General features: G+C 48.6%; 1 protein-coding gene across 4 annotated transcripts in view; it reads right to left on the bottom strand.

The window, feature by feature from the left end:
- GAS7 (growth arrest specific 7) overlaps positions 1 to 25,788 on the bottom strand; it is a 288,056-nt gene that overhangs the window by 42,891 nt on the left and 219,377 nt on the right. For all 4 annotated transcript variants that reach the window (XM_003818094.8, XM_008971336.5, XM_003818093.5 and 1 more), the window contains exons 4-5: positions 15,495 to 15,580; positions 5,032 to 5,085 (exon numbers count right to left, since the gene is read on the bottom strand). In XM_003818094.8, the coding sequence (XP_003818142.1) occupies positions 5,032 to 5,085; positions 15,495 to 15,580 (140 nt within the window). The remainder of the gene's footprint in view (positions 1 to 5,031; positions 5,086 to 15,494; positions 15,581 to 25,788) is intronic.

Below are 25,788 nucleotides of genomic sequence, written 5' to 3'. Positions count from 1 at the left end.
AGGTGGGGACCATGTTGCTCGGTTTGGCTGAGCTGTGTCCCACTGCGTACCCCTCAGAGAGCTTCTGGAAGGCAGCCCTTGTGCTTCTGGCTGCTCCTGAGTCAGGGAGTAGACAAGACTGAGCTGAGAGGGGGTCTTGCAGGGGTGCCAAGGTCTGTCCTGAAGGCAGCAGGACAGCGGGGGCCACAGAAGCACCCTGCAGGAGAGTAACAATTAATCAGGCTGCTGTCTGGGGTGAGCACCCCCACTACAGCATAGACGATGCAGTGGAGGGAGAACGCGACTGTGGCCATCAGGGCAGTCTGCAGTGATGGGGGATGGGGGGTGAGGGGTCATGATAGCAGCTGGGAGCAGCATAGTCAAGAGGGGATTAGAAGAAGCCTGGGATACTCTACAGGTAGCCTTGACAGCACCATGAAGTCAATTCAGTGATGCCCATCCAGGGACAATTTTTCCCCCACCCCAGAAACATCTAGCAACGTGGAGACATTTTTGGTTGTCACAGCTGTGTGGGGTCGAGGGTGGATGCTATTGGCCTCTGGTTGGTAGGGGCCAGGGAAGGTGATACACATCTACAATGCACGGGACAGCTCCCCACAACAAAGTGCTATCCAACCCAAAAGATCAATGGTGCTGAGGCTGAGAAAACCCTGAGTTGACTGACCTGGGTGGAGAGGAAGCATGTTTCCATCCATTGGGATGGAAGATGGAAGAACAGTCCCTTCAGAGAGAGGGAGGCAGTGGCAGCAGAGGGGCATGGTGAGAGGTGTGTGTGCGCAGATGTCCTGGAAGCAATTGGAGCCTCGATGTTTATTTGCAATGGTCTAGTGCAAACGCATGCACAGATGAGGAAACTGAGACACAGAACGTTTAGTTCACTATAAGTGGCAGAGCAGGGTCTAGAACCAGCTTCCTAATTCCTGGGCCACCACTTTTATCCTTGCTGTGTCCTTCTGTGACATCCAGACCTCAAAGTCAAGGCTCCTACGTCCCTGGATCAGAAGGGCTGAGAGGGCCACGTAGCTCCATCCTGCAGTGCTCCAAAGCCCAAGGAGGGAAGAGAAGGTGGGACAGGACTTTCCACATGTGGATTCCTGTCCTCCCCCCGGTTACATTTTCCTGATGGTTAATACCAGGGTCCAGCTGCACCTCTGGAAAGACCTCATCCTCCTCCCAAGGCCTCCCAGGCATAGCAGGAGCTTCACTGCCATCCTAAAGATCCACTTTCTGTTTGTTCAACAAAAGCAAATAATGTGCCAGCCACAGTTCTCAGCGTTTTACATGTATTAGCTCATTGAATCCTCACAACAGCCCTGCAAGGCAGGTGCTATTATTATCCCCATTTTACAGATAAGGAAACTGAGGCACAGAGAGGCTAAGTCACTTATGCAAGATCACACAGTTTGTGCATGGAATAGGTGGACCCAGGGTCTGAACCCACGCAAGCCGGCTTCAGTCTAGGCTCTTAGCCTCTGTCACACTACCTTTCCAACACACTGAGGTATAAATGTGCCAGGTCCCCACCAAAGGCAGGGGCTCAAAAAGGAAGGGTGCTCAAGAGGGAGCCAGAGAGGGGCACGCCTCTCCATGTGTACTGCTCAGGGCAAGTTCCAGCAGGCAGTCCCACCCTCACTTCCCCAGAGACCAGTGTCCTCAACAAAGCCGCGTCTTCGCTCTTGCACCAACTCTGTTTTCTCCAACCCTCAGGTAAATGGAGTGACACCCCCATCCCTCCCCAACTGCTGGGGTCCACTGTGCAGCTGGGGTTCCTGCAGGGCTTTTCCGCACAGGAGCAGCCAGAAGCACAAGGGCTGCCTCCCAGAAGCTCTCTGAGGGGTACGCAGTGGGACACAGCAGCCAGAAAACCACCTGGCTGAGGTGTGAGAGCCACTGAACACACGTGTGACCAAGAGGGCTGACATAGGGAGGCCCCAAGGCATGCCCCTCCCCAAAGTCCTGGCCCAGCAGGAGCCTGTGGGGAACAGAGGCCACAGGCTTCTTGCACGGCCTGTTTGACCACCTTGCCTGCAGCAGAGAAGGGAAAATCGTTTGACAACTGAGGGTTCAAGTCCAACAGGCTCTGAATTTTCTCCCAGAGGAAAGCTGATCTGGGAGGGTATGGGAGAGGAACAAGCCAGCCCCGGAGCTCTGTGGAACAGAGAAGAGTAGACAGGACCCCAAGGGTTCACCTCCAGCCCCTACCCCGGGTTCTGTGGCTACGCTGGGAAGCCCTGAAGCTGAGGACCACAGGTGTCCCCAAATTCCTCTTTCCAGGTGAGGGTGTGGCCGGGTGGCTTTGTTGTCATCTTTTCTGAAATCCTCTAGATTCAGACGCGTTCATGCTCCTGCCAAGGGCTGTGAGCTGCCATGAGCACCCGTCACTCCCAATCAAACAGCACACTCCACCTGCCAGCCCCACACCAGGGACAGCGGAAACAAGACCCAGCAAGGCTGCCAGCCCCTGCCCGTTGCTGTCAGGGGGCCCATGTGTCTGTCCCCTGAAAACCCATAGCCTGGGGAAAAAGGAGCATCAGAATCCAGCTCCATTCTTTCTCTGAATCCACCACCCTTTGCTGCCCAGGCCTGGAAATTTCTGCTCTGTGGGATCAGACAGCACGGGAAGCGGCTCACCTCATCCCTACACACCACAGAAAAGGAAGTTCACGCCCCAGCCTCCTGAGACCTGAGCCATCCCTTTCCCCCTGAGCATCTCCTTCTTGGGAAACCATGAACTCTGGAGGATCAGAACCCAGAGGAAGAGGCTGGGCATGGGAGAGCGGTGTTGTGTGGAAGGGAAAAGGCACCAAGGCCTGGAGACCTGCGGGCCAAGGCCAGGTGGTACACTGGGAAGTGTCCTGGGCCGGCAGCCAGGAGACCTGGGTTCAAGTCCTGGGCTCTGCTCCTCACTTGTTTTGTGACCTCTGGCCAGTCCCTCCTTTGCTCAGTTTCTTTGGCAAAAAATTCTCCAAGGCACGAGTGTTTACTTAAAACCTCTGGGGGACACTGGTTCAAATGCAGATTTTCCAGTCTGGCCCCAGAGAAAACAACTGAAGGTCTGGGGTGCCATCCAGGAATCTGCATTTTAAAAAAGGTCTTGGAAGCTTCAGAATACAATTTGCAGACTCCCTCATGAGAAGCAATGATACGGCTCAGCAGGAAGGGATAGGGAAGGCAGGGATGGGCGAGGTGTGCTGCCCATCAAGGGCCCAACAAGGGCCGCCGTCAGCCCCCTCTGACCACACCCGAAGCTCTGGCTGTAAGAGGGACTCCAGCAGGTGCCCCACCCCGTGGCCTGGGCACCATCACTAAACGCCTTTAAGGCAACCCTCCACGACATAACACTCTGCTTTTCACTTTGCATTTTTGTTTTTCTTCTAGAATTCAAATATGTCTCCCACTCCGACCCCCCTCTTTCTCCTCCCCCTCCTTTTTATGTATTTCAGAAGACTCTGGAGAGCTCCTGCTGTGCCCCAGCATTCTGGGGCATTTTGTGACAATTTGAAGATGGGGACTGTACCCTCTGGAACTCTGCACCTGAGCCTGCGCACACCCCCTACCCACCAGCTCCATCAACTCCACCAGTAACAGGGAGGCTGCTGCTACCCCACAGTCCAAGCAGGCTGAGTCGTTCTGCCCAGCCCTTGGAGACACCGTCCATCAGCACAGGGCATTCCAAAGGAGCTCATGACACAAGGAACCCAAGCCAGCTCCAGAAGGGGCACTGTGGTAAGGACATAGATTTCAAATCCTGATACTTCCCAGCTGGGTGACCGTGAGCAAGGTGCGGCTCTGTGCCTCAGTTTCCTCATCTGTAAACAGTGTGATGATAGTGTGCACAGAGCACTTACTATATGCAGGCTCTGTTCTAAGTGCTTTCCATGGATGGACCCATTTAGTCCCTACACCATCCCTAAGGCAGAGACCACCCACTACCCCCCATTTCCCCACTTGACAGTTATTGACTGAGACGGGAAGAAGTCAAGAAACTTGCCCCAGGCTGTTGCACAGTTATTAATATAACCGACACTCTGGCCTCAGAGTCCATGTTCATCATCGTTATACTATATTGATTCCACGACTGACACTTCATATAGCTAATGGACAATTAAATGAGCCGCTTGGATCACTACATGTGCATAATAAATGCACACAAAAGTTGCAGCAATTGTTATTGTTAATTGTTTACCTACACTTTTTCTCCCAAAGCAGGATGTGCAGCCTGGATGAAGCAGGGAAATGCACCCACTCTTGGTTTTGTCTCCACGGGGGTGGTCGGAATGGCTCAGAGCTGTGTGAGTTGGAGCCTAAGAGAGCGATCCCCCATTCCCTGCTCTCCTGCCCTTGTGCCAAAATAGCAAACCTGCGACCACACTTCTCAGGCCTGTGCCCCTCAGGGGGCAATGATGTCCAGCCTCACCTGCCCCAAACACAGGGCTGAGGAGCAGAGGTGGAGTGTGGGGCTCCCCCTCATCTCTGCATGGGGGTGGGTGGGGTGGGCTCTCCCTCATCTCCACATGGGGTTGGGCATCTCGAAGTGCCCTGGGAGGCAGGCTGGCCACTCTAGGCAGAAGCTGCCTGCTCCCCTCAGGGACTCCTAGGAACTCTATTCTTAGGACGCTTTCTCTTGCTTTTAACTTTGACATCTTCCAGAAGTTACCCCGCACAAAAGCAACCCTGCCGTGGCTGTAATTTACACGTCACATCACTTGCGCTGAGCACAGTCCACCCCCTTCAACCCACTCCCGCACGCGTACCTTCCCCTCCTGCCCTGAAAAAACGGCTTCGGCATCATCCCAGCCATCCTCCTTCCACTTGTTCACCAGGAGAGAAGTGAAATGTGAAATTGACAGGAGAAGGGGAGGTGGGAGGGGCATGTGGATGGGGAACTTCAGTGAAATCCGAGCTTTGGAACTTCCCCGTTTCCAGGTTGGGCATCACTTCTGCTTGGCGGTCCACATCGCCATGGCAACAGCCCAGCCAAATGCCCCAGCTCGCAGCCCACCCTGAGGGCGCCCCTCGGGAGCCACTTACTGTGATGGTGTTTTCCTTGCTCTGCTTTTTGCTTGGCGATGAGGATCCCAGGTTCTGGGGAGAGAGGCAAGAAACATCGTCAAAGCTGTTCTCCATATTGGACATTTTTTCCCCCCATTCAGGTTCCCTGAGGGTGGAGGCGCAGGGGAAGTTCAGGGATGCTCAGTCTGAATCCTAAGTCACCATATTCTGGGCCAGGGCAAGCAGGGGTCTGCCTGACCCCACGCTGTTCCCACGCCCAGCTCTCGGGCTGAAGGCGAATTAAGGAAGCCTCCTGCACAGGCTCTGAGAGAACTGCTCCAAACCAGGTCTCCCCTCCTCTTCTCTCAGTCTGTGATTTGGGGAGTTAACCCCTCCGCTGCCCTCTGCTGGTGAACGTTCCGCGTGCCGCTTGCCGCCTGAAGCCGCGGAATCCACTGGGGAGAAGAGAGTTAAGGCCACCACCTCCTGGCACTGAGGAATCAGCACACGACATTTTATTCTGAAACCCCCCGGGTCCAAAACGTCAAACCTAAATACACACAATGTGCACTGGGGCGCTGCTCGGTCACCTCCCTGACTCCCCGCTCCCCCAACCCCGTGAGCCAGGAGGGATTTCTCAGCCAAACCGACTTCCAGCTTCCACTCAGTCTTTATATTGCCTTTTGATGTCTTCCACCGCCAGTAAGAAAACCAGAGTCCCAAGTACCTCTGAGCCTGGGGTCCTCAGCAGTTTGCCAAAGTCCTGGGATCGTTCTGGCAGAGAAAATTAAGGACTGCCAGTGCAAAATGCTACACGTGTCCTAAGAGCCTACGACTCCAAAGAATGTTTGATTCTGGGTCTCTGTTGTTCTATTAGCAATTATGTTGGGGGCTCAATACCAGAGATCCCCAAGCAGGACCTGGGATGTCTCCTATCCTGAGCCACACAGCAACCTGGGAAGCAGGCTTACCCCTAAGGCACCGCAGGTGGCCATCACACATGTGCCCCAGGACTTGTGCATGACCTTACTCTTTTTTTTTTTTTTTTAAGATGGAGTGTCATTCTGTCACCCAGGTTGGAGTGCAGTGGCGTGATCATGGCTCACAGCAACCTCTGCCTCCCAGGTTCAAGCAATTCTCCTGCCTCAGCCTCCTGAGTAGCTGGGATTACAGGTACCCGCCAGCACGCCCGGCTAATTTTTATATTTTTAGTAGAGACAGGGTTTCACCATGTTGGCCAGGCTGGTCTCGAACTTTTGACCTCAGGTGATCCACCTGTCTCAGCCTCCCAAAGTGCTGGGATTATAGGCATGAGCCACTGCGGCCAGCCTAGCCTTACTCTTCCTTGGTAGAATGTAAGGAAGTGGCTGTCACTTTATAGATAAAGGCCAGAAAAAGGATGGAGGGGCTTCAACAAGAGGGAACCACCGGCTCGGGGGGGGGGCACCCCGCCCCTCAGGCCAGCACGACCCTGGACACCTGGCCAAATGACCATCTGCAGGTGAGGGCCAACCTTTGCCTCAGAAACCCGTCAGCAAATTAGGCAAACCAGGGAGCTTGACTATGCCCCTGCTAAGGTCTCATACCCTTACTCCCATACAGTCTTACTTGGGTTGCTACTTAAAGTCAACTCAGGAAAACTGATATCCTTAAGGTGTCTAGCAAAAATGAACCTTACAGAGCATTAATTTCACAGACAAGAAAATGATTACTAGCCTTGAGACCCTGGCCAGAGAATCTGACTTCTTTGAGCCTCAATTTCTCCATCTGTCAAATGGATGGTCATCACTGGTCCTCAAGCTTTGAGGTGCATCAGAATCAACTGAGGAAAAAGTGTCCAAAATAGAGTCCCAGCTGCACTCTCAGCTGCTGGGCCTGATCCAGCAGGTCCCAGGTGGTGCCAGCACCTCTGATTTGCAGAATCTGTGGACCTCACTCAGAGACACATGGATCTGATCTACACTGTGGTTTCACTGAGGTACCTCTACTTACGGCAACTTCTCTAGCGACCCCAACGGGCTCCTGGCCAGCGTCAACTTTATGGCCAACTACAGCTTCCATAGACATTTTTAGCGCATCATCTCATCCAGCTGGCCCACCCTATACCTTCCCACTTGACAAAACTGCACAGGGAGAAAGGCAGACGGAGGCTACATGGCAGGAGGTACCAGTCACCAAGGAGAAGAGACAGGGATAGGAGTCTCTCTCTCCATAGGTTCATTCACGTACAGACACTAGCCAAACAAATACATGGCAGGAAGGGGAAAGAGTAGCCTATGGGATGGATTCTGCAGTCTGCAGGAGTCTGTCTTCCTGTCATGGACACATTACCACCATCACCACTGCATTCCCACTGCAGCCCCCCAGAGAGGGGAACCAGCACTCCAGCAGCCTTGGCAACAGCCTTCGAGTCTACCTATGGATGCTGATGATGTTGGTGATGAGGGGGCTAAGAGGGGAGAAGCAATGCAAGAGCGACTGTCTACTGAGTGCTTGCTTATTACGGCAGGCTCCAGGTTAGCCATCTGACATATTTAATCTCATTTCATCCTTACAACCCCAGCAAGTTAAATGGCATCAACTCCATTTTGCAGATCATGAAATGGGGGCTTGCAGAAGTAAAACTGTCCAGGGTCACAAGGCTATGGTAAATAGAGGAGTGGAAATTAGAATCCAAGCCTGCATAACTCTTTCCTCTATCTTCCGCCATCTCTCCACTTTGAGACCTGAGACAATATTTTGTTTTCCATGTGTCTTTGCAGGAAGGCAAAAAAGATTTCCATCAACCACAAACATATATTTTGGGACCACTGTGTATAAATCTCTGTAGAATAAGGCTTGACGCAGAGGTCGCACCTCCTCCTTATAACTTGGCTAGGATAGGAATACAAGTAATGGCATTGAGGGTGGGTGTTCCACGTGTAGGTGTCAGCACCTTCCCTGGTCTCTGCTCTATTAGCAGTGTTTTACTTCAACCACTGAGGGCCAAGGTAGATCACAGGCAATCTCAGGCTCTGCCTGTGCTGCTGCTAACCTGTGCCTACTGCTCCAACTTCATATACATATCATGTGCATTTTATACACACACACACACACACACACGTGACACACACACTCTCATAATGCTCCACTGAAAGGGCCCAGAAGGAATGACATCTCATCACAGTGACAACATCTACTGGCTAGAAATTGGTTTCCAAATATTACCGGAAGCTCCTTGATACTAATTTCAAAGGCAGGTATTTGGAATATCCTATTGTACCAAGAGGTAAGAAAGTATTCAGAGAATAATGGAGAGATAACAAAAGAACATAAACAACTTAAAGGGCTACCACAGGCCAAATCTGGGACAATTTGAGCACAAATATGAATGAATGACTGCAACTCACTAACTAACTCCAAAGGGGAAGGGAGAGAACATTTATTTCAGAAGAATGCCAATAAAAAATGTACAAGAAATTGGATGACCACCATTTGCAAACCCCAGCCTCAAAGGGGACTCAGGCCATGATCTTCAAGGATGCTGAAAGCAGTGGATGGAAAGACTGCCAGGGCACAGGATACTCACAGGGTCTTACACTGGCACCTCACAGATGACTGACAAATTAGAAAGGGAAAATGTACCCCTGCAAAGGAGAAATCTGGCAGTCAGCACCTTAACCGAGAGTGCAAACTGAGCCTCATGAGTAGGGTGCTAACCTGGGTGGTTGTGCCCTCAAATGCAGTAAAAAGAACCCCACATGCCCTGTCCAGCTATTCTTGCCCAAACTCCAGAACCTGAACCTAAGCATAAGAGAACAGTCAGACCAAGAATGCAGGTTATTCTACAAGACACCTGACCTGGACTCCTCAAAAATAAATCGTCAAGGTGATGAAAAAAAAAAAAAAGAAAAAAAGGTGTAAGGGATTGAGTGTAGAGGCAATGAGATTGAGGCAACAACTTGGATGAAACGTTCTATCCATATGACAGAATATTCTTCAGCCATAAAAAGGAATGGAGTGCTCATCCATGCCGCGATGTGAATGAACCTTGGAATTCCAGGTGAAAGAGGCCAGACACAAAAGACCACAGATAGTATGATACCATTTATATGAAATGTCCAGAAGAGGCAAACCCACAGAGAGAGAAAGATTAGGGGCTGCCTAAGTCTTCAGGGGATTCTGCTTGGGTTGATGAAAATGTTCTAAAATAGATTTGATGATGGTTGTAAAACTTTGTAAATATAGTAAAAAAACACTGAATTGTATACACTTTAAATGGGTGAATTGTATGGGTATGTGAATTATAGCTCAATACAGCAGTTTTTTGGCGGGGGAAGAGAGAGAGAGAGAGAAACAACAGAGACACAGCAACCAGTGTATCTGTGTGTGAACCTGAAGGGATCCTGGACTGGGGAGAAAAGCAGCTATAAAAGGGATTTGGGGTCCAGGTATGGTGGCGCACACCTGTAACCCTAGGCTTTGAGAGGTTGAGGTGGGAGGATCGCTTGAGCCCAGGAGTTCTAGGATTCACAAGCTATAATGGTGTCACTGTACTGTAGCCTGAGGGAAAGAACAAGACCCCATCTCTCTCTTTTTTCTTTCTTAAAAAAAGGCATTTTTTGAGACAATTGAGGAATCTGGAGTGTATATATTAGGCGGCATTATTGAATTAATGTTTTCTTAAATATGATAATGGTATTATCATTATGTCTTCTTCCTGGAAGATACATTCTGAAATATTTGCATTTAAAACAGTAAGTCAGAAATGTGGTTTAAAATAATCTAGGGGGTGGAGGGCAAGGGGATTGGGGGAGGGGATGGGAGCACAAATAAAACAAGATTGGCTAAAGGCAGGTAATCGTTGGGCTTAACAGATTTGTGGTATCTTATTATATATTCCCTCTACTTTTGCAAAGGCTTGCAAATGCCTATAATAAGAGTATTTGTTTTAAATTTCCTTTGCCTGTGATTCCAGAGAACTCTTCCCTTCCATTTATTTTGTAAAGGCCTGCCCAGGGGTCAGGACACCCCACCTGGGCATCTCTGCATCACCCTGAGGCCTGGCAGGGGGTGATACCACACAGGAAGTGCTTGGTAAACTGGAGTGGGTCATTCACAAGTGATTCAGCAGGCCCCCGACTCCAAATGTCTTCTCAGCCCATTTCCTCCCCCCCTGCAAATAATCTGGGTCCCATCCCTTCAGCAGGTGGGATCCTGTACAAAACCCCTCAATGGCTTCCCAGTGCAGTTAGGATAACCCCTGAGCTCCTCGTGGCAGGCCTGCGCAGACTACCCCAGCCTCATTTCCCACCCTCCCTATTCCTGCTGATTTAGTAAGCCACAGCCACACTGGGTCTCTATGCGTAAACACGGTTCCCCCTTGCTGCCTCCAGGCATCCACGATGCTATTCCCTCCCCTGGAAAGCTATTCTTTCCCCACCTCTTTGCCAAGTGAAACCCTTGCTCATCATTCCAGTCTTAGAATAGGTATCTTTTCTTAAGGTACCTTAATTCCTGACATTTCCAGCACCAGGCTAGGTTCTCACAGCATTCACTTCCTCCAGCCTTTATCACTGCTGAAATTGCACCATTATTTATCTACTGTTTCTCCCACACCAGCCATAAAACTCCATCAACGCAGGGCTATAGATATCACCTATGTCTCAGTGCCTGACAAAGACCGAAATTGCTCAATAAGAACATGTGTTATTGAATTATTGAGGTAGGTAGGAGGTGGTGGAGATTAAACATCTCACCTCTTTCTCCACTTTGAACTCCATGCTCCAATGGGTCCCTTAAGTTTCCAAGCCCTTCGTCCCATTCTCTTTCCTCTCTCCTGTGTCTAGAGGGTCTTCCTGGGAAGTTCGTGAGAAGCCAGAACAATTGAAAGGTGGATCACAAAAAGGCCCAGGCACTGGTGGGCAGGAAGGGAAGGGACCCACCAAGACGCGATTCTGCAAAGGCAGCAAGACTATTAGCCTTTGATCTAGAACCGGAAATACCATTTGACCCAGCAATCCTATTACTGAGTATACCCAAAGGAATATAAGTCATTCTACTATAAAGACACATGCACACGTGTTTATTGCTACACTATTTACAACAGCAAAGACTTGGAACCAACCCAAATGCCCATCAATGATAGACTAGACAAAGAAAATGTGGCATATATACATAATGGAATAGTATGCAGCCATAAAACAGAATGAGTTCATGTCCTTTGTAGGGACATGGATGAAGCTGGAGGCCATCATTCTCAGCAAACACAGGAACAGAAAACTAAACACCGCATGTTCTCACTCATAAGTGGGAGCTGAACAATGAGACCATATGGACACTGATGGGGGAACATCACACACCAGGACCTATCGGGGCGTGGGGGATAAGGGGAGGGAGAGCATTAGGACAAATACCTACTGCACGCAGGGCTTAAAATCTAGATGACAGGTTGATAGGTGCAACAAACCACCACGGCACATGTATACCTATGTAACAAACCTGCACGTTCTGCACATGTATCCCAGAACTTAAAGTAAAATAAAAAATAAAAAAAGATGATTCGCCTTTGATCCCTCGCCTCTGCCCCCGAATCAGGTGGGCTGTATTTATCCAGTACCTGGGCCGACTGCCCCAGGGCTGCAGAATTGAAACCCTCCACTGGGTGGCACCAGATCACCACCTCCTGTGCCCACCCATCCAGGTCTCCAAGGGCTGAGTGAAGGAGCGGGGCAGGCACCCTCAGGAACTGTGGGGCACCCACTATCAGTCCTCCCCATGACATAGTATGGTGGGGACACGTTACTGGTGTCCATGGAAAGTCCCTGTCCCCATCCCCCGGCACTCACCCCCCAAAATTCTTTTTTTTTGGAGATGGAGTCTCGCTCTGTCGCCCAGGCTAGAGTGCAGTGGTGCGATCTCGGCTCACTGCAAGCTCCACCTCCCTGGTTCATGCCATTCTCCTGCCTCAGCCTCCCGAGTAGCTGGGACTACAGGTGCCCGCCACCACGCCCGGCTAATTTTTTGTATTTTTAGTAGAGATGGGGTCTCACAGTGTCAGCCAGGATGGTCTCGATCTCCTGACCTCCTGATCTGCCTGCCTCAGCCTCCCAAAGTGCTGGGATTACAGGCTTGAGCCACCACGCCCGGCCCCCTCCCCACAAAATTCTAATATTCCTGATCAGCTTGCTCAAGGAGGGGCAGCTAAGCAGGGGGCGGAAAGAGATCACAACCGGGTTTTGAGATCTGGGGCTTTCCAGTCTAGGTTTTGTCACTGTAACCCTGAACATGCCACTTTATCCACCCCACACGCCGCATCTCAAGTGTTCCTTTGCTCATTTATTCATTTATTGATGTTTAAGTGTAGTTATCATGAGTGGTAACTGACAGCAAGGATGGTGAATCTACTCGTCTGCATGCTGGGGTGGGGTCTATACCTGGGGACCCTTTGTTGGTAGAGCTCTCTGTAAACACCAAACCTTCTTAACCTATTTCTATGTTTAACTCTTGGCACCTTTTTGGATAACCAGCCTGCAGGTTCACAAACCAGGACAAAAAGTAGTAGCTAGCTGGGCGTGGTGGCCGGCGCCTGCAGTCCCAGCTACTCCAGAGGCTGAGGCGGGAGGATTGTTTGAGCCCAGCAGTTCCAAGCTGAGGTCACAGTGATCTATGATCACCTCTGTGAACAGCCAGTGCATTCCGGCAAGGGCAACACAGGGACACCCTGTTTCCTAATTATTTTTAACTTAAAAAAGTAGTAGCTTTTATATCCAAATGTTACCCTTTCAAAGCCTAAAAGAATAACATTCTACCTCCTGATCCTGGGACTGTTGAACAACGCACGTTCGCCCTCTCCATATACTACATGATTTATTTTTGTTACCCTGATGACACCTCAGCTCCCAAGGTTACCGTCCGAAAAGAGTCTGACTCATAGGTAGATAGGCAGCCACTATCTACCCGGGCCTGCATCTCCAGAGCTCGCGTCTCCTGAATTCCCCATACAGGTACCTACTTTGTAGCTTTTTTTTTTTTTTTAAGTAAAAAATTGTATCTGCCTTCTATAAAAGTAAAAGGTGTTCATTTTAGGAAATTTGAAAAATAACAACAAGTGTAAAGAAAATAAAATGACCCATGATCTTAGACCAAAGCCTCTCAACTTCAGCACGATTCATGTTTTCAAGTTGAGCACTTCTGTGCTGTGGTGTCCCATGCCTTGCGAGATACTTAGCATCATCCCTGGTGTCACCTACTAGTTGCCAGTAGCACCCCCTCCCCAGGTGTGACAATCCAAATGTCTCCAGACATTGTCAAAAGTCCCAATTGATAGCCATGATCTCAGACGCAGACAGAGCCACCGTACATTTTCCAGTTTTTCTTCTAGTCCTTCTTCCTAAGTATGGATAAGTATAGATTTCCTTCTGCCAAATAAGACTGACTATATATGCAATGTGTGTCCTACTTTTTTTTTACTCTATTTTATGTTGTGAGTACTTTCCCAAATTATTGTATTTTCTTCAGAAGCATGCTTGCTAACGGCTGCATAATATCACTGGCTAACCTCCAGCGCCATCATCCCTTTTACCCATCCCCTGTTGCAGGACAGTTAGGCTGGGTCTAGTGTTATGGTGCTGTAAATAATGTGTGAGTGAATAGCCTTGCACATAAATCAGAACCCCTCAAGATACCCCAAGAACAGACACTAGACAAGAAATCCCTGTGTCGATGGCTTATAATGCACAGTGTTAAATCAGCTTCTGAGGTATCAGTTATACCAGTGTCCATTCTTTAAAATAGATGAGTAACAACTTCACAGTATTTCAGAAGGGATTATGTTTTATCAGGGAAGAAAGAATGATTTTGAGGATGGGGAGCTGTTTCTCATATTCTTCCTGATGATGCCCAGGGTAACACCAGATTTCTGTCATCGTTGCTGAACCACATCAGAATTTAGGCTGATGTCTTCCAAAACAGTCTCAAATCAGGAGACAAAAGTAAGTTTCACTTCAAACAGGTTAACAGAATCTGTGTTGAGAAGGCAAGCTGGGAGCTCAGCAGGAAACATACAAAGCCAGGGTTGATTCATGATGGGTGACATGAGCAGAGGAGAGAAGGAGACCGATAGGCCAGCTGTGTGCTACTGACTGCTAGTCCACTGCTCGGGAGTGGTCCTCAGACCTACAGCATCAGCGTCACCTCGGAGCTGGCTGGAAACCCAGAACCTCAGCCCCCACCCTAGATCTCCTGGATTAGAATCTGCATTTTAACAAGAGGCCCAGCTCACTCTAAGTCCATCAAAACATAAGAAGTCCTGACATACACTGAGGTTCAAATTCTTTTCCAGAGTTAACTGAACTGAATCGAAGCCCAACACTCAGCATCCTAAGAGAACGACTTAATAACATTCCCCCAAATTAACACTCTTGTCCATGATAAAGCTGAGTGTCACATTTCAGCTGATTATACTAACAGCCAATGGGTCTCCAGATGTTGCCAAATGTCCCTTGATTAAGAACCACGGTCTCAGATGCAGACAGAACCATAATCAATCCTCCGGTTTATTTTTCTTCCAGTCATTTTTTCCTTATGTTAAGTATAGATTTCCTTCTTCCAGTGACTGGTACATAGAATCCACCACATATGCAGCTACTGTCATCATCAACATCATCAATATTATCATCATGATCATCATCAATGATCATTATTGTCATCATTTTCATTATCACCTCCAGGATTCTGGCATTTTAATTCCTGGAAAAGGCTGCTGGAGTTTGGAAGCTTCATTAAGAACATCTTCTTGATAATTTATGGGGAGACTAAATAAGGCTAGTCCTCAGTTTTTTAGGCACAGCTTCACGCAACTAGAAAAGCCGTAAGCACTGACACCAAGGTCCAGTCTAACCACTGAGTAACCCTGTGAGCCTGCACAGGTCACAAAACCAGTTGGAGCCTCGGTGACCTCATGCATACCTTGAGTTGTTACTGACGCCTAACTCACACGTTTGCATAAGCATCAAGTAGGATGGAGACTGAGAAAACAGTTTGGAAATCGTACAACATACTCCCATTTCCTTCCATCTCATAGCTGTCTCTATGCTACTTTATCAAATGAGATAATCAAATTTTACTAAATTCCATTCTGGGTAATCCGTCCATGGGAGGGGTAGGGTAGAGAAAAGGAAAATTGTCTGGCACATCCATACTCTTAAAGTGGTGAGAAACACAGGCTTCAGGTATCAGGAATCCAGACCAGAGAATGGAACTCTCTGTCCTAATGGTTTCAACCCCATCACCATCAGCCCCTCCTCCAAACCACCCTCGACTTCTAGAAAACCAACAGACCACAATCATCCAACCCTCTCCCCATCAGGGAACACTGAAACAACCCAGACACAGCAACCACTTTCTACCTGGGGGCAGAACTGGGCTGCAGCCACCTGGACTCCCATGATGGACTTTGTAATGAAGTTTCCTAGGCCTGCAGAAGCAGTGACCGCTATACCTCCCTTAACAGGACCCCTTACCTGGGAATCACCGGTGGATTTTCGGACACTCATGTGGGCAGTCTCTGGAGGGTGCGCTGGGGTCCCTGACGCGTGGTATCCATTCACTGCAGGGACAGAGACACGGCTCAGATGCTGTGTGGGCCACAGACGGGCACCCCCGCCTTTCGTCCACTGCAGCCCCTTTTCCCACCTCCTTCTTTGGCTCTGAGAGGTCTTGCGTGGCGAAGACCATCCCTCAGGATCTGATCTTATCTGTATCTGCAGAGCTGGAAATGGGTTGAAGGCATCTCTCTAATCCTCAGCACCCAAATTACTGAATTCTTAGGGGACTGAGTTTCTTTTTTAACCCGAGAGCAAAAGGAATGTGCCTAACAGGAGGGGAGGTCACTATGGTCCAGCTGCCTTTGCTACAAATACCACATCAGTTGTAGTTACAAATGCCAGTCACGGGTCCAATCTCCCTCCGCAGAGTCGGGGCGGGGGGCTCTCCACCACCTTCCAACAATTTCCCTCATCTTTCTTAGTAACTTCTCCACCCTCAAACTCAGAGCAGCGGAGTGTGAATATACTAGAAAGAGGACTGGATTGACTGGTCACCGTGAAATTAGGCTCTGTCAATTAATAGTCAGTGGTCATATGCACTTCATTCTTGAGTCACCATTCTCCTAGAATTAAAAATACATAATCTGGCTTGAAGCTGGGGCTCATGTCTGTAATCCCAGAACTTTGTGAGGCCGAGGTGGGCGGATCATGTGAGGTCAGGAGTTTGAGACCAGCCTAGCCAACATGGTGAAACCCTGTCTCTACTAAAAATACAAAAAAATTAGCCAGGCGTGGTGGCAGGCACCTGTAATCCCAGCTACTCGGGAGGCTGAGGCAGGAGAATCGCTTGAACCCAGGAGGCAGAGGTTGCAGTGAGCTGAGATTGCACCACTGCGCTCCAGCCTGGGCAACAAGAGCAAAACTCCATCAAAAAACAAAACAAAACAAAAAAAACACATTATCTGAGGCTCTAAAATTCTACCCTTATAACTTTATGTCTCTTGGGGGACACTCACTCATGCTCCCAACACTTGCTGATAAACCTGCTCTCCAAGGAACAGGGGGAGCCCTGATATGTAGTATCTGTCGATTTCTGTGCCAAAGACACTCCCAGCATGGACGGTTTCAAGCCCCAACGCCGCTACACGCACGCTCCTGACATCATGAATTCACACTGGGACCCACGTGATCTCGGTTCCCAGGTGGTACCGCTCTTGTAGGAATATAACTACATAAGCTTAGACGAGCAGCTTCGCCTCAGTGACCCTCAGCTTCTGTACCTGTAAAATGGGGATAATTCTACGTATTCTCCTGACCTACTTTGTTGGTGTGAGAATCCAACAAAGCAATAATAGCAAAAGTTATAAGTAGTCATAAAGCACTTCGTTTAAAAAAGGGAAGGATGAAAGGCAGGGTGCGGTAGCTCACGCCTGTAATCCCAGTACTTTGTGAGGCGGAGGCGGGAGGATCGCTTGAGTCCAGGAGTTCCAGACCAGCCTGGGCAACATAGTGAGACCCCATCTCTATTTTTAAAAATAGAAAAACTTAAAAAAAAAATTAAAAAGGGAGGAATGGCCAGAGGGCAGTGGCTCATGCCTGTTATCCCAGCACTTTGGGAGGCAGAGGGAGGACTGCTTGAGCCTAGGAGTTTAAGATCAGCCCAGACGACACCGTGAGACCTCATCTCTACAAAATATATATATTTTTAAATTAGCTGGGTGTGGTGGCTCATGTCTGTAGTTCTAGTAACTCAGGAGGCTGAGGTGGGAGGATAGCTTGAGCCTGGCAGGTGGAGGCTGCAGTGAACTGTGATTGTACCACTACACTCCAGCCCACACTTCAGAGTGTGACACCCTGTCTCAAAAAAGTGGGGGAGCAGAGGCACGCAGAAGGGGAAGGTCTTTGCTTTCGTTCCTGAATTGAGTCCCCAGGAACCACAAGCCTGCGTGATCTCAGGAGACCAGGATGATGCACCATCCCGTGACCCAGGCTTCAAGTCATTGCCAATAAATATATACAATGCAGGTCAGACTGGAGGAAGATCAATACACTGATGTCCAACTCATGATTCTTCTAGAGAAAACTCTATAGCGTGGCAGGAAGCACAGGAGAATATGGCTGAAAGTTACCACCAACACCTATTCATTTGGAGCAACGAGGACTGGAGGCAAGCGTTGGGCAATGGGATGATGAAGCCCGTTCCGCGGAGAACCCGTCTCCTGCTCAGGTGGTGCCCCATTCTCCACCGCTTGCAGTGAACACTCCAGGGCCAAGCAGGGCCACATGTAGCCGAGTGCCTGTGCGCAGCTGGGCTTCTCCCCCAGCTACAGGGTTTACCCCCCGTTCCAGAATAAGGTGGTTGCACACATCCCAAGGAAATAGAAAGCTGATCCATAGCAGGCCCCTAGTGCAGTAGAAGCTTCGGGGAAGCAACAAGAAACAACAAATCCACCCTGCAGGGCCAGCTACAAGCCTGGGCCACACCCACATTCCTCAGGCAGATGGCCAAGTGCAGATACCATCCACCCGCTATGAAGGCAGCTTAAGAGGCGAGGACAGGATTCCAACAGCATCAGGGAAAATGCTGAGGGGGCCAAGGAGAATCCACTCCGACTGGCATCAAGCTATGCCAGGAAAGACATGAGCCTGATGATAAATACACCCCACAATGAGGGCATGAGAGTGGAGAAATTTTATCAAATAGCATAGAACTATCTGAATAAAACACAGATGCCGAAAAACCTAAAGACAACAGAAGAAAACCTCAGGACACTGCTTTCAGTTTAGGACTGATTAACAGACAAAAACAAGGAGGATAAAGAAGACCCGAATAATTTAATTTAAAAGGCTGATTGAAATAGATGTAGTAAACATCATATCCTACAAACAAACATAACATCTTCTGCCAGGAAGCCCTGGAACATGTAAAAACTTGGTCACATTTAAGCCACAAATAAACTATCAATAAATGGCAAAAGGTATAAAAAACACAGGCCACATTCTTTGACCAGGAAAGCAATAAAAGTAGATATTAACAATGAAAGAATAAATATACAAGATCCCCATCCCCCCAACTCCTAAACACTTAGAAGTGTAAGAAACTGCCCTCTTAAATAATGCCAGATCAAAAAGGAATTTAAAACTGTAATTACACAATATTTAGAAAATAATAAAGAAGAATATATCAAAACAAATGGGATAAAGTCTGAAGTATACCTGGAGGAAAATCCACAGCCTTAATTATTTCATTACCAAACCCAAAGGAACAAAAATAAATGGACTAAACATTCAACTTAAGATCTGAGGAAAAAATTTTAAAGGCCAATAAAATACACCAAAAGAAAACAGGAGAAAGGAATAGAAAAGTGGTAACAGAAATTAACGAGTCAGGAAACAGGAGACCATTAGCAAACCATGGCTGGTTCTGTGTGTGTGTATCACAACAATAAAAACAGCAGATAAGCCAGGGTAATTTGAGAGGGAAAGAGAACACAAATGCTCAGAATTAGGGATTAGAAAGAAAACAATGGCACAACAAATATAGTAGAAACTTTTTTTTTTTTTTGAGACGGAGTCTTGCTTCATCACCCAGGCTGGAGTGCAGTGGGCGATCTCGGCTCACTGCGACCTCCGCCTCCTGGGTTCAAGTGATTCTCCTGCCTCAGCCTCCCGAGTAGCTGGGATTACAGGCGCCCGCCACCATGCCCAGCTAATTTTTGTATTTTTAGTGGAGACGGGGTTTCACTATGTTGACCAGGCTGGTCTCAAACTCCTGACCTCAAGTGATCCGCCAGCCTCAGCCTCCCAAAGTGCTGGGATTACCGGCATGAGCCACCGTGCTGTACTTATAGTAGAAACTTTTTAAATGCAAGAACATATGACTTATAATTCTGTATCTTCAACACCAAACCTTCCATGAGATTCAAATTATCAAAAGGGTTTCAAGAGATGCCAAAAAGAAGTCAAACCTTTGAAAAATGACCTCCCCGCAAAAGGCACTGCACCCAGATGGTTTGATGGGCAAATTCATTCACACACTCAAGAAAGACACACCCATGCATAGAAACATGTGGCAGGCTTCCAGGTCTATTTTACAAAGTCAACGTGACCCTGATCTTAAAATCAAACAATACACAAGGGAACCATGTTTAGTCTGCTTTCGAAAATGAAATGCACAAGTTTTTATCTGAGTAGGTAATAAATCTCTATCTTTGATAATGCTGAGTCCCCATGAACCAAGGTTGTCCCAGCTCCTGAGGAGGCCCTGACTCCCTCCCTCCCCAGACCCTCCAAATGCATGCCCAGGTCCTGCCTCTCCTCTGCCCCAGTCTTTCCCCACACTTGCAGCCGCCAGGAACTGTCTAAAGAGGAGACATTTTGCCCCTAATCCAATCCCTTGTTCTCACTTCAGTTCTGGTCTGTCAGCTGATGGCTAATTACTGCTCATGTCAAAACAATTACGAGGAAAGAAAACATAGTTTTCCATTCGACCCTTTCTCCCCACAGAGCAGCTCTCCTCGGACACCCTGTCTGGCTGCGTTATCACTTGAAGTCTCCCGGGCACATTCAGAACACGTCTCAGTGGAGATCTAGACAGTTATAGCCCACAAGATCCTGGCAACCTTCACCCACGGCATTCCTCATTGCCATTCCCTGTCCTGGGGGCTCCCGGCTCACCCAGGGTCAGCCACAAAACAAATGAGGCGAGAAGTGGGTGCTTCTGGGGCCTCCAGCCTCTGGGAGAAGAAAAATGAAATTGGTCAAGGATCGCTCATAAAGGAAACATAATTCAGTCTGGAGATACAAGGAAAAAAAAAAAGCAAATGTCACACTCATCTGTTTTTAAGATTTTTAAAAAGGGAACTAAAAGCTCTATCTAGTTAGTAACCTTAGCAGCTTCAAATATAAATAATACACACAGGCACCCACACACTTCATTTCCCTTATAGGCAGTTAAGCAACTTGAGAGGGCTTAGGAGGTGTCTAATGAGAGGAGGGGACAGATATTTGGGTAGAAAAGAGGAGGGAGGTCTGGGTAGGGAGAAGTCAACAGAAAAGAAAGGCGAATATGAAAAGTTATCGAGAAAGGCCAAGCAACAAAGAAGCGCCAGCAGCTCCGCCACCCAGGGCTCACCCCCACCCGCAGCTCGGCTTCCATATCTCAGTACCGATCCCTGAGGGAAAAAGTCGCATCCTCGGAGCCCTACTCTCCAGGTTCCTGTTCCCTGAGGAACCCAAAAGAACATAAGAAAATCAGCCATGAACACTCTCTTATTATACCTCCTGTAGGTCTGGCCTAATTTCTCCTCTCTCTGGAATAAACATAGTAATTTCATTCCTCAAAGTTAGGAAACCTGGTGACTGGGAGTGGTGGCTCACGCCTGAAATCCCAGCACTTTGGGAGGCTGAGGAGGGCGGATCACTTGAGGTCAGGAGCTCGTGACCAGCCTGCCTAACGTGGTGAAACCCCATCTCTACTAAAATACAAAAAATTAGCCAGGGATGGTGGCGCACGCCTGTAATCCCAGCTGCTTGGGAGGTTGTGGCAGGAGAATTGCTTGAACCCGGGAGGTGGAGGCTGCAGTGAGCCAAGATCGTGGCATTGCACTCCAGCCTAGGCAACAAGTACGAAACTCTGTCTCCAAAACAAACCAAAAAAAAAAACAAAGTTGAGGAACCTCGGAGTGCTGAAGCCCTGGTTCTTGAAATCCTTGCTTCCCTCTTTTCCTCTTCCCCTCTCTTCTTCCCTCCCTCCCTTCCCTTCCTGCTTCCTTTTTTCCTTCCTCCCTTCCTTCTACCTATCCTCCTTCCCTCCTTCTTTCTCACCCCCCCCTTTTTCCTTCCTTCCACCCGTTCTCCTTCCCCATCTATCACATATTAAACATAGTACAGCCTAATGTTTCCCCAGGTGTGTTAAACAGGATAGCAATTCTGCCAGATATGTATTGTAAGTGTTATGCAGTGATAGTAAAGGGTCAGTGTTACGGTCCAAAGAATTTAGGACAAACACCCCATTATTCAGATTGAGTTTATTTACAGTAGGCCTTTTAGAATATGCTGACATGCGCTTGAAATCTCACACAAGGCAACAGCATGCAGCATCCTTCCACGCACACAGACGCAGAACCCATTGAGGGAAATACAGCAGGGCTACCGTGAAATCCACTTTGGGACACACAGTCATGGCCATAGAATGCAAGGTTTGAAGTGGGGCAGTTCCGTGCTCATCCGGTCTGATGACATAGGGCACAATTACAGCCTCCTTCCTCCCATCACACCCTGGAAGGCCTCGCAGGTTCCTTGGTCACCATGCTCACCTTCTCAGGAGGATCCACTGTCTACCATGGCCCATTTAGGGGAGCAGTTTTACATAAATACCTTTCTGTTCCAGAAATTTCTCTCTGGCCACCTGGTCCTCACTGCCTCTCCTAGATGTCTAAGATGTGAACTGCGTTCCCAAAGACAGAACTGACAAAAGATTTTCCCACATGGTTGTGAACAGTGAAACACCTGTGGCTGCTTTCCAGGACATCAGAGGTTAAACAGGCCTTTGTAAGGTCCCAGGAGCCTCAGCCAGCAAGAACACTGGTTCTAGGGGAACATGCACTTCTTCCAGCAGAGGGTGTCAGGGCCTTCCCTGGAGTCAGCGGTGAGGTCTAAGTCAGAGTGCTGGGGAAGCTGCTTTGAACCTGAGACTGGCTAATTCCGCAAGAAGCGAGGGTCTTCCTTTGCTCCTGCAGGGGAGAGGAGAGCTGTCCCAGGCTTCCTGATCTGGAGAAGAAGGTGTGGGCGAGGGTGAGGCTCTGGGTTCCGGAGCCCCCTCCCCAGAGAGCCCCTGCTCAGAGGAAGCACAGCTGCCTCCCTAACCATATCCCTGGCTGGCTCCTCAGGCTCAAAGGAAGGTCCTCCTTGCCCTTCAGCCTCTGCAAAGGCATTCGCTCTCTCCCCTTTAATCTGGGTTCCCTGAGGCTACTGGAGGCCTAAGGATGATCCCTCAGTGGGCTGAAGCCCCAAGGCTGAGCAAAGCCAGATCCTGAACCCATGTTTCCTGAAACACTCCCGCAACCGCCCACCAGGACAACCACAATAAATAATAGATTTCTTTTATCCTTAAGAAAAACACGTAAGTTCAATGCATATCCCAGGCCCAGAGGCTCAGAAAGGTATTCACTTTCCACATTTGCACTGTTGACACAAAAGCCACAGATGCCTATTTGAATTTAAACAAATCAAATTTAAATAAAATCTAAATGCAATATGATTTCCAGGACTGGATCCAAGAACAGAAAAAGGACATGAATGGAAAAACTCATGACATCTGAATAAAGTCTAACATTCAGTTACTCGTAATGCACAATGTCAATTTCATGGTTTTGACAAATGTACTGTGGTTATGTAAGATGTCAACCAGGAGAACTGAGTACAGAAGGCACAGGAAGTTACTGTCTTTATAGCTTTTCTGTAAATTAAAAAATTGTTCCCCAAATTTTAACAAGGTATTAAATTAATGAAAAATTCAGCTCCTTGGACATACCAGCCACATTCAAGTACTCAAGAGCCACATGTGGCTAGTGGCTACCATATTGGAAGGCGCAGAGAAAGAATGCTTATACTGTCACAGAGGGTTCTACTGGACAACACTGCCCTGTACTGTCTTCATTCTACCCAATGACTCATACATGAAACTCCCAGCATCTCCCTTTTCACTCATTTTCTTTCTCTTTGCCTGTTACTATTTCTCTCTACAAATCAGTATTTCCACACTGCACGTTAAGCCCAGCCCAAAGAGGACTTTTAATATTTGCAGCAGTTACTGAATGGCGTCTTAGGTGTTCTGTTTTGGTTTAAAGTTTATTTCTTACTCATGCGGGTCTCACCCAGAAAGCCTGGCATTAAACACCTCTAGTAAAGCTACTGAATAAACACAGCTTCCATAACTCTGGTGATATTAAAGGATGGAATGCAGGCAAAGTCCCCAGCCCAGGGCTGATCCTAAGTAGCACCCAACATTCAAAGACTGGAGTCTAGTTTGTGCAGGGGTGGGGAAGGGGGGGGTTGGGGGAGGACTCTAGGCATGTTTCTAGAACTCTCTTCCCAGTTGGCAACCTGGCTGCCTCTGCTTACCAGTATCCAACAAACCTGCACTAATAAGAATGAACCAGCTCTGTGGGTGGCCCTTCAAACTCTCTCTAGAAGTTAACAAAGCTACAACACAAAAGTAAAGCTGGCTGGGCATGGCGGCTCATGCCTGTAACCCCAGCACTTCGGGAGGCTGAGGCTGGAGGATCACTGGATTCTGGGAGTTTGAAACCAGCCTGGGTAATATAGTGAGATCTTGTCTCTATGAAAAATTCTTTAAAAATTAGCTGGGCAAGGTGGCATGTGCCTATAGTCCCAATTAATCGGGAGGCTGAGGTGAGAGAATCACTTGAGCCCAGGAGGTCAAGGCTGCAGTGAGCCATGATCACACCACTGCACTCCAGCCTGGGCAACAGAGCAAGACCCCACCTCAAACAAACAAAATAATCCAAAAGCATGCATGGATGGGCAGGGCCTCGTTTGATCTCTCTCCAGGCCCTCAAGTTTATGAATGGGGAAAATGAGGCCTGGCAAGGAGAAACATGCCCAAGGCCCCAGTTTAACAAATTGTAATTTCACAAATCTAGGATGCCAGTGATTGAGGCCAGCAGTGGCTCATGTCTGTAATTTGGGTAATTTTGGGAGGATCACTTGAGCCCAGGAGTTCAAAACCAGTCTGAGCAATATGGCAAAACACTGTTTCTACAAAAAAAAATAATAATAATAATAAGAAAATAAAATAAGAAAATTAGCTGGGTGTGGTGGCACATGCCTGTAGTTCCAGCTACTTGGGAGGCTGAGGCAGGAGGACTGCTTGAGCCCTGGAGGAGGAGGCTGCAGTGAGCTATGATCATGACACTGTATTCCAGCCTGAGTAACAGAGCAAGACCATGTCTCTAATAAACTAGTATATACTATTGATTGTAAGATGCATCTGACTTCCAAGATATTAATATGTCAGGGGAAAATGTATGTCTCAGAATCAATGACGCAGGACTCTTCATGCTGACGTAGGGAGCTGCTGCTTCTTGCTTCAATGGGCCATGATCTGGGAACCCTTGAGCAGCGCTGAACTGATGCTCTGGGTCACTCTAGAACTGAGCTTCCCCACCTCGGCACTAGTAAACATTTAGGGCCGGGTGATTCTTTGTTGTGAAGACTTGCCTGTGCATTGCGGGATGTTCAGCAGCATCCCTGGCCTCTACCCACTAAATGCCTGTAGCCCCTCCCCCCGGTGCTGGCAGTCAAAAATATCTCCAGACATTGCCGAATGTCCCCTGGTAGGCAAAACCACCCAAAAGAGGGAGGAAAGCTTAACACATATGTGGTATGTTGCAAACAAAGAAACAAAGCACAAGAGAACTGAGTTAAATAGGTTTCTTCATTTCAGGCCTTCCTGCAGTCTTCAGAATGCTAATGTGCCTGTCCTTCTTCATCTTCCTTCATGGAGCACGGATACATCTGGGATCCCAAGGATTCCACCTTAGGAAATACTACCCCAGCACCCTGGGGATGGGGGCAGAGGGGGACAGGAGTTGTCAACACACTCAGTCTAGCCTTGGCCATGCGGGCAATTCTCGTCTCTATATCTGACCTTCTCCACCCATCTCCCCACCTTTCTCAGCCCCCTTTAGGGGCCCAGCACACAGTGCAGTGCTAGACAGAGAGAGGCTCTTGATGCACCTGTAGGGTAAAGAAGGGAGCCTGTTAAACCCAGGCCTCTAAGCCAGGGACCGGAGGCAGCTCCTGTGAGCATCCCTTCTGCAGGACAGCCCCCATCAACAGCAGAGAGGACAAGATGCTGCCTGTGGAGGGTGCCAGGAGAGCAGGCTTTGGAGAAGTGACCCCATGACTCAAAGGGCAAGTCTTCACCAGCCTCACCAACGGGGCAGGCTGTGAGTCACACGTGCTATCTCTACACATCCGAGCCTCCCTCTGCCGGCCTCCCTGTCCTGTCCTCCTTCACCGACCACTCTGGCTGGAAAAGACAGCTGGGTTTCCTTTTTAGTGTCTGGCTGGCCTGGAGCCAGCCAGGAAAAAGGACACACCTTGCGTCATTCACACTGGCATTTTGATTGTTTAAAAAAAAAAAAAACACAAGAACAACATTGAAAGAGAAGCCAGTGGGCTCAGAACTGCCTGCTGTCACATGGCAGCTACAGTACGAACGGGCCCATTTCTGGGGACTTGG

The sequence above is a fragment of the Pan paniscus genome, chromosome 19 (genome assembly GCF_029289425.2).
Source record: "Pan paniscus chromosome 19, NHGRI_mPanPan1-v2.0_pri, whole genome shotgun sequence".
NCBI lineage: Eukaryota > Metazoa > Chordata > Mammalia > Primates > Hominidae > Pan > Pan paniscus.
The sequence above is the reverse complement of the archived record's forward strand: the minus strand, read 5'-3'. Positions and strand labels throughout refer to the sequence as shown.